At 43.8% G+C, this 9,016-nt stretch overlaps 1 protein-coding gene across 2 annotated transcripts in view; it reads right to left on the bottom strand.

Annotated features, from left to right (window-relative positions):
• Positions 1 to 46: 46 nt before the first annotated feature.
• sesn1 (sestrin 1) overlaps positions 47 to 9,016 on the bottom strand; it is a 49,975-nt gene continuing 41,005 nt past the window's right edge. The window contains exons 1-9 of one of the 2 annotated variants that reach the window (XM_034075947.2): positions 5,151 to 5,407; positions 4,310 to 4,375; positions 4,004 to 4,204; positions 3,715 to 3,897; positions 3,216 to 3,452; positions 2,424 to 2,675; positions 2,140 to 2,330; positions 1,887 to 2,031; positions 47 to 1,786 (exon numbers count right to left, since the gene is read on the bottom strand). In XM_034075947.2, the coding sequence (XP_033931838.1) occupies positions 1,700 to 1,786; positions 1,887 to 2,031; positions 2,140 to 2,330; positions 2,424 to 2,675; positions 3,216 to 3,452; positions 3,715 to 3,897; positions 4,004 to 4,204; positions 4,310 to 4,375; positions 5,151 to 5,252 (1,464 nt within the window). In that variant the 5' untranslated portion in view covers positions 5,253 to 5,407 and the 3' untranslated portion in view covers positions 47 to 1,699. Of the gene's footprint in view, positions 1,787 to 1,886; positions 2,032 to 2,139; positions 2,331 to 2,423; positions 2,676 to 3,215; positions 3,453 to 3,714; positions 3,898 to 4,003; positions 4,205 to 4,309; positions 4,376 to 5,150; positions 5,408 to 9,016 lie in introns of those variants that run through there. The other variant, XM_034075946.2, reaches the window with a different exon arrangement.

Raw genomic sequence — 9,016 nt, 5'->3', positions numbered from 1 at the left:
CAAATCGTTAAGGAGAAAACTACAAATGATACACAACAATTCAATATCAGTTTTTTCTTCTTCATCTTTTTAATATATTTTCATATAAAAAGTGTCAGTAACTGACATCAGTCAGAAGTTTGAAAGAAAGAAACCCTCCACTTCCTCTCAAACTACTTCCAAATGTACCATTCTTTTTATCATCACCCTCCTCCTCCTCTTCACTCATTCATCTGTCTGACTCTCAATCCACCCTCAGAAGAATGCAGTACTTTACTGGTTTTAGTAAACAAAAAACAAAACAGCAGAGGCTTCAAACCTCTGTTCAAAATAAAAAAAAGCTTCTTTCGCACTGGTTAGACTTCCCCAGCAGGGAAATAAGCACAGCTACAACATTTTGCGTTCGACAGCTAAAATCGACCGCAGTCGGCCCCGGGTCCCAAAACAAAGGGGACACGGCGCCCGGAAAGAGTCTCTGCTCACCAAAGAGCATTTCTTATAAGTTTTATAGAGAAAAACAGAAGAGGTATTCATTTACTGGTAAATTCACAATCCAAAGCTTTGTAAGTGTTAGGATGACCAGGCAGCTGGGATAAGCGGAAGACAGATAATGTGTGGTCAGGGCAACCGGAAGCAAATCCCCCCGGAAACCTGGTTTCTAACTTTCTTTTTGATTAGCTTTTTTTTTTTAACATCCCCATTACCAGAAAAAAAAAATCATCATCAACAAATGTTAAAACAGTCATCTCACAATAACAGAGCTACAGCAGAAGCAAGAAGGCGTTCCTTCAAAGTGCCTCGCTTTTTTTTTTGACACATGAAATTTAAAGACAAACTTTTTTTTCTCCGTCATTTCTAGGAAACACACACACACACACACACCAGTCATCATGAACATATAACTCATCCACACATTTACAGTCAAACTCAAAAAAAGGGCTCAGACAGTGTTCTTTGAGTTTTTTTCCACACCTCCTTAGATTAGCTTACATTGACATTGAGATATGGGAGTGGGGTAGAGGGAGTAATGCAGTGGATTTCTAATGGATAGGGGGTTTTGGGGGACAAAATGGGGTTGGTTGGTTGATTTGGGGATCAATATGACCCCGCTGAATACAACATGGGAGCAGCAGCATCAGCACGTATGAACTCTGTGCTGGATAGTTCAGGCACACGTATACAAAAAATAAAGGAAAAAAACGCCCAAAGTTAATGCTTCCATCTCCAGTTACCACTAAAAGCAACCACATCGACAACAACTTCCCTTAATACAAAATGAAAAAAAAAATATGAAAAAAACTAACAAATATAACAATGACAACAGAATCAAAGTGCAGACTGTTTCTGGCTGCACAACTTTCTGGGCTTTTCTGTGGGTCTTCACTCTACCAGGAGACAGAAGATATGCTGGACCACTGAAACCTCTCCCTGGAACAAACCCCGAGCAGAGCCGGAGTTTGCTCCAGGCGGCCCTCTCTTGGTCAGTTTTGGCACTGCAGGCAACACGAGCTTGTGTATCCAGTCTGAGATGACTTCAGTTATTTTCTTTAAATTTGTTCTGATCCTCTTCTCAACATCCATCCAACAAGCACCGTCACAACCCAGGGCTTTTCACGTTTCCCCCACTTTTATATTCTTTTTTTTTCTTTTTCTTGAAGTGTCCCATTATGAGCAACGACAAAGACAGTCAAACGACAACGATAAATAGGCTAAAAGCACTTCATGTCATGTAGCGGGTGATCGCTCTCAGAGCGTATAACAGTTCTGCCTGCATTCGCGCTTCCATAAGAAGCAGATTAACGTGGACCTGCAGGAGAAACAAGAGGAAAAAGAGACACCTATTATACACTGAACATTAAGACAGAATTAAAAGAGCTGCTACACACCAGGATGAATCACAATCTTACCTTCTCAGAGTGCTGAAACTGCCTCCAGAAGCTCTCATACATTCGTTTGGTGGTCTTCTCAGGACTACACACCATAGTCTTGATATAGATTTTAAAGCTACGGTCCAGAAGCTGATTTATCTCCCCGTAATCGTAGTCATCATACCTGAAGAGCACAGAGAGACACAGCGTTATAAAACACATAACGGGTCAGGTTACAAAATATAAGTCATAAAAAAAGACAACATGTCCTCCTGAGCGTCCAGTGACTGACCTGATGCCGAACATGCAGTGGATGTAGTTCCAGATGGCCCGGCGCAGCATGCTGGTGTCCACATCCTTGTGTGTTGCCATGGTGTTGTACGTCAGATTGTAGGCCATCTGGAACTTCTCGTCCAGCATCTGACCAACATCAGGGTACAGTCGGTTCACCAGAGAGAAGCCATGATCCTCCCAGCTGTAGTCCTGCAGAAACAAGAGATATGAAGTTAATAACAGTCATGTGGACCATGGTTTGAGCGTACTGCTCTCTACATCCATGCTGTATCTGATCTCTACCTGCACTCTGAATGTGGGCATGTGCTCCCCCCTCCTGGAGAAGTCCTTGTAGCCATAGCTGGGGTCCTCAAAGTGTCGGGAGATGTCTCTGGAAGGGACACACTCCTCGTCCTCCGCTGTGGCCACCAGCATGCTCTCAGTCTTCTCCCTCTCAAAGCGAGTCGCCATCTCCTCCTGACTCGCCTCCTCATCGTCGCACTCCTGCAGCTGCTTCATGCGCTCCATCAGCACCTCCACCTCGCCGCACAACTCCTACAGAAACAAAGGACAAGCAAATCAGGAAAAGTCCTACGAGGAGCATTTTCAATCAGATGCTACAAACATTAGAGCAAAAAAAAAAATCCAAAAAAATCAAATCATACTTGGTATTCTTCTGGGCTAAGACAGTTAAAATACATTGGTTAACATGAACACTCCCAGTTTTAAATCTACATATTTTGATGTCATCAAGTACAAATACTCTGTAGACAATTAATGGGGAAATATATCAAATGTTACATAATGAGTATATGGGAACATTTTCTTAAAAAAAGAAAACTGACATTGTGTGTGTCTACAAAAATCAGTCTGTCATTCTTTGTGTATGCAGCAGCTCAACACTTTATAATGATGACATCAACAAGTATTATACTTCTCCTGTTTCATACTTTCAGAAAAAGTATCTTATGTACCAATATAGATTACATTTCTCTAAGCCATGGAAATAATATACTGGTGTTCTGCGTTAAGTTTTACACCCCAATAAGAAATCCCTGACATGCTCCAGCTCACACATCATCCTCCACCACTCACCTGGTTGCCAAGCGAATCGTTGTGATGAATGGAATGACCGTTGCCATTGGCAATGTCACAGACGCAGTACTGGCTGAGGGAGGGCGGTCTGAAAGTGTGCCCGCCGTCGCAGTGGATCTCCGTCGTGATGCCGCAGCCGAAAGTGAAGGAAGCGAGGGAGTGGTAGTGTGTGAGGAGGACCACGGCATGGATTAACTCTGCGAGGGACCAGCTGTGCTCCTCTGCCTTCAGAAGGCGCTGGAAAAAATGATGTAAAATAAAGTTAGTCTTGACAACTGGAGCCTAAAAAGATGACATCAGAAGTGGAAAATGTGCTTTCATCCTTCCTATTTATGTTTGATTTCCAGTCTTAACCCCATCCCTTTTTCACCATACCTCCACTGTCACTTCCCCAAACCCCTCAAAGTTGTACAGCTGCAGCTACACCCCCTCCACCTCTGATCTCAGCCTGTTGCGTAACACTCTTAATGTCCCTCCCCCTCCAGACCCTTCCTCTCACCTCAATGTGTTCCTTGGTGAGAAGCCATGGTCGGTGGGCCAGAATTTTGTTGAGTTCCCCGAGCTGCTGGAGCTTCTGCGGGGCTTCATCCAGGCCGTTCAGCCACTTGGGATCCCCCCCGACCTGGAGGAAGTCATTCACGTGGAGGTTCACCAAGTAGGAACACTGGTGTCTAGCTGCCGCCTGCAGGATCACAGAACAAGATGTTAACTACGAGATGTTTAACAGCTTGACATACAACAGTTAAACAAGGTGCAGAGATGATATCAGAGGGTAAACCGGATCCTACCATGATGCCGATGTAGTGTCGGTAGTGCAAAGAGAGGGGCCCGTCCATCTGCAGCAGGTAGTGCTGCGTCCGGAGGAAACTCCCCAGGTACTGTGGGTGGAAGCCCATCACCAGAGAAATGTTGTCGAGGCGACCGAGGGCTGCAAACGCATCCTCAAATATCGACTGTGTCCTGGCGTCCACTTTACTGACTTCCAGAATCTAACGGAACAAAAGACAAGTTGAATTAATACATTTGATTTTAAATTAGAGTTATAAGTCCTTATTGCAAGTGAGTCACTATTGAGTTAACAGACTGTCTCTTACCTCTTTTTCAGGGATAAATCTACTTGGTCCGTTTCCTAAGGGTCTTGGGATTCTAACTCCCAAGTCCTGCAAGACAAAAAGAAAGAACATGCACTTTAATACCACAGGAAAGCTGAGAAGCTCTTCGCACCGCTGGCCAGCGATAATTTTTTCTCACTTTTTATTTATTTTCTCCAATGTCACTGTGTTGCTTCACCAGTGTGACGAATCAGAGAAGTTTCATTTGTCTGCCACCAGTAAATATGAGGCTAATAACAGTCATCCGTAGGCTACTGGTTTACAGAGAGAAATCCAAAAGGGCGATTTAAGATGTTTAATACATTAAATCAGAATTAAACTCTAACGCTTCATAATTAATGAGGAATCATAACACAAACGTTGCCTTCATAAAACATTAAAAACACAACCAGAACTTTGCCTCTATCTCGTCCTGTAACTTTCCGCTGCTTGTCGAGACATGTCCAGTAGCGGACACCGTCCCGCAGCTCACAATGAAGCAGATGAATGAAAGACCGGCGAAATGTATATAATTCACAAATGACAGAGTTAAAACAAGCACACGAACGTGTCATTTACGTGTCTACATTCTTGATTCTGAAATCAACAAATAAATTAAACCCATAAACGATGTTCTTGACCGATACAGACTGAAACTCTTCTTGTCGTAAACAAGCCTGCACAAAAGACTGCACTGCAGCTTGTTTGTTCAAATGGAAAACGTCGCCTAAAACCACCAACAATGTGACAATATTTTCAAAAACTCTTTGTCATGTTTAGGAAATAAAAGCAGTGATATTCAGAGGGGTGATATTTGTTCCTGTAGCCTTTTTATTCCTCTTACCTTTTTGCTTAGCCGTTCACAATGGGTACATATCTTTAACAGGTTTGTCACGGCAAAATAATTATTTTCCACGCTTTCTGCCGGTGCGACCGCGTGCCTCATCGCGTGTCTTCGCTGCACTTTGATTATTTCAAAGGAATAAAAATGTAAAAAAAGGTTTTCTTGATGGCTGTTTCCTTCTCTCTTTGTTCCTTGAGGCACTGGGTAAAGTGCTCGGCAGTCAGCTGTTGCAGCCCTACAGCAGAATACCGTCCTCTCTCGCTCATACATTCTGTAAATAAGTCGAGACTCGTTTGATTGACGTGCTCAGCGGCCAATCAGGAGGCGAAAACAGCCTCGCAGCAGCCAATGGCGGCGGGAGGAGCACGGGTAGGCGGAGCTACGCGTGAAGAGGGAGAGGGGGTCCTAAACGTGAGCAGAGAGAACAATCCCCCCTCTAAGAAAACATCACTTCTCTCTCCTTCTTTTGTTCCACATTGCCATTGATCATGATTGAATTTACTGCAATGCATTGCACCCTGTATGCTAAATGATGGCTGCAATCCATTCAAGAAGATTGCTTCCTTGGTTTTTCCCTCCAATCAATACTTAAAACAATTACCATATATGGAGAAACCACTCTGCAGGAATTCTAGAAATAGTTTTCTGTAACGTTGGCAAATGTTGTTGGAACAGAGGCATGTTTGTGGTATCTTTGTGTCCATCTGGGCAATGTGCATTCAGTGAAAACAACAACATCTCAAAGCCAGCTCTTGCAGGCAGCAGCAAGTCCCCCTATTGGCGTCTTGCAGCACTGGGGGGGTGGGGGGACCTAGCCCCCGTCTGTCCTTGGTGAACAGCAGAAGAAGGTAGCGGTCTGCTGTGCGTAGATTAGCATCAGCGAGACAGATCGCTGCAGGACCCGCTGCAACAACAACAGCCTTCAGTTAGAGGCACCACAGCCTAACAGACCACAGATGATGTGATCCACCTATCAGCCGCAGCTGAAGGAGGCCTTTAAAAGCTAGGAGAGGACAGACAAAAGAAAGGCCGCTCTTCTGGCTTTGTTTCTCCCAGCTTGGCAATAACACTTTCATTGGAACAGTGTTTAACTGGTTTATCACACCGCAGTGGATAAAAGTCAATAATTACTCAGAATGATATCAGATGAGATGTACTGGAAAAACAACACTGTGTACCACACATTGTATATCACATTATAAAAGCCTCCTTATATCAGGTCTGGATGTGAAAACGATTTGTACCAGAAGCAGATTACTTGGTACCTGGTAAACAAGAGATAAACGATTGTAATTACGTGTAAAAGCCCAAATGCAAGTCTTATTTCCTCTGTGGATGGCCAGTGACCACATTAGAAAAGCATCCACATATTGAAAAGTGTGTGCACACACACACACACACACACACACACACACACACACACACACACACACACACACACACACACACACACACACACACACACACACACACACACACACACACACACACACACACACACACACACACACACACACACACACACACACACACACACACACACACACACACACACACACACACACACACACACACACACACACACACACACACACACACACACACACACACACACACACACACACACACACACACACACACACACACACACACACACACACACACACACACACACACACACACACACACACATTTGTGCGTTTTGTGTAGGGTTTCAAAACAACACGTTTCCCAAGCAAACAGAAATACCTTTGGAGATTTCACAATGGAAACGACACAATAGTTCAGATTGTTCGGAGTGAGTGGCACATTTGATGAGATACAGTGTTTTAGTTCATCCTTCCTGCAACAACCAGCAACGGAATAGTTGATGTGAACTGTGAAGCCGATAAAAAGCTGACAAACAAGTTACATTTGGTTATGATAAGGGAATGGTGAGCCAAGGAAAGCGTGTCTGCCACTCGATGAAGAGCCTGACCGGCCCGTTTGGCAACCGACCTCAAGTCCCCAGCACTGACAGTTAGATAGCACAGTATTCAGCAGGTTCATTGTGTGGCTCTAGCCAACGCCACCCCCCCCTCCCTGGTCCCTCTCCTGATGCCACAGGCTGGGGTGCGGGGCAGCGGTAAACATGTTCCCAGGGCTGGAGTCAGCACTCCCAGGGCTGCAGGGAGCCCCATGGCTCAGCAAAGCTGCAGAAGAGGCTGGTCAGCGTTAGGGCTTACGACACACCAAACCTTTTGACATAAAAGCGCTTAGGCTCGGGGGTCCGGCCTCACGGACAGGGACAAACACTATTGTCAGAGAGCACGCACCGACTCCTCTGTGAGCTTTACTGTACTCACATCAGGAGTATCTCTGTGTGTGCAGTGATCCAGACACATCTGCTCCTTCCTAGATCAAGGCTTGCTTTGGTCTTAGTTGCAAATCATAAAAAGTTGCATGTTTGTATTAAGAGCTGAATTGTGCAAAAGCAAACCGTAAAAAACAAAATACAAGGAATCATAATAATTGTGCCTGATGATAGACTCAAAACACTAAATTCTGGATTTAGAAAGCTCCAGAAAATTGTTATTTGTGACCCTTGAGTTAAGGTTTTGTCCAAATATACATCCAGTTCACATCCAAAATAATGCTCATTTAAAAGCATTATTTTGTTTAAAGTGTTCATTAATGTGCACTGTCCCGGTTCAAATAAACGATTAAATAAAAAAAATTAAAGTTCCAATCCCTGTATCTTTAGATAAGTGTGCTAAAACTGTCTGCACACTTGGACTTCATGTCTCTGGTGTTGACACCTTTCAAGGGAACATGAACAAATATTTAACTTTAGACATCAATGTATAAAAACCAGGCTTGTATTGCAAACTGTAAGACTTTGCGGTGTCTTCTGAAGCGGATTCAGAACATTGTGTGACATAAAACCACACTGCAGGTGTCTGAAGTACACCTGCGCTGTAAGGGAATACTCAAACTTCTCTGAACATGCTTTTTTACAGTCATGCTGTTACTTGGGTGTTTACACTAACTAAACAACAGTGTCTGTCTGAGAGACTCATTAGTGGTTGCAGGAGATAAACCAGTGACCTTTCAGCTACAGGATTGCCACTAAGCCACTGTGACACCTGGATATGCCACTGTGTGTGTGTGTGTGTGTGTGTGTGTGTGTGTGTGTGTGTGTGTGTGTGTGTGTGTGTGTGTGTGTGTGTGTGTGTGTGTGTGTGTGTGTGTGTGTGTGTGTGTGTGTGTGTGTGTGTGTGTGTGTGTGTGTGTGTGTGTGTGTGTGTGTGTGTGTGTGTGTGTGTGTGTGTGTGTGTGTGTGTGTGTGTGTGTGTGTGTGTGTGTGTGTGTGTGTGTGTGTGTGTGTGTGTGTGTGTGTGTGTGTGGTGCTAGGACAACATTAGGAAGATTAGTTATGACGGAGAGAAGGCTCTGGAAACAACAGGAATCCTCTCAGATTAGTTTTACAGTGTGTCTGTCATCAGATAGTGATCTATTAGAAAAAAAGCCTGATCAATGGACACATTTCCACTTCTCTTAGACTATTATTAAGCTTTAAAAACATATATCACCATTAAGATTAAAAGTCATGATTGTCACAGTCAAAGTCTTGGCATCTGATATCCATATCCAATATAATATCCATATCCAATATCAACATTAGTTGATGTACTTTTCAAGGAGGCGGAATGTGTATTCTGCCACATTTTGGTAGGAAACGGGACTGTGTTGTGCTGCAGGAGTGCTTTCAGAAGACATTGACTTTTTGTTCAACTTTAATCCAAGCTGACCCCTGTCATGTTTTTGTCAGAGCCTACAGCCTTCAAATCTACAAAGTGTGAGTCTTCTGTCTGTTCACATTCAGA

Source organism: Pseudochaenichthys georgianus, chromosome 24 (assembly GCF_902827115.2).
Source record: "Pseudochaenichthys georgianus chromosome 24, fPseGeo1.2, whole genome shotgun sequence".
NCBI classification, from domain to species: domain Eukaryota; kingdom Metazoa; phylum Chordata; class Actinopteri; order Perciformes; family Channichthyidae; genus Pseudochaenichthys; species Pseudochaenichthys georgianus.
The sequence above is the reverse complement of the archived record's forward strand: the minus strand, read 5'-3'. Positions and strand labels throughout refer to the sequence as shown.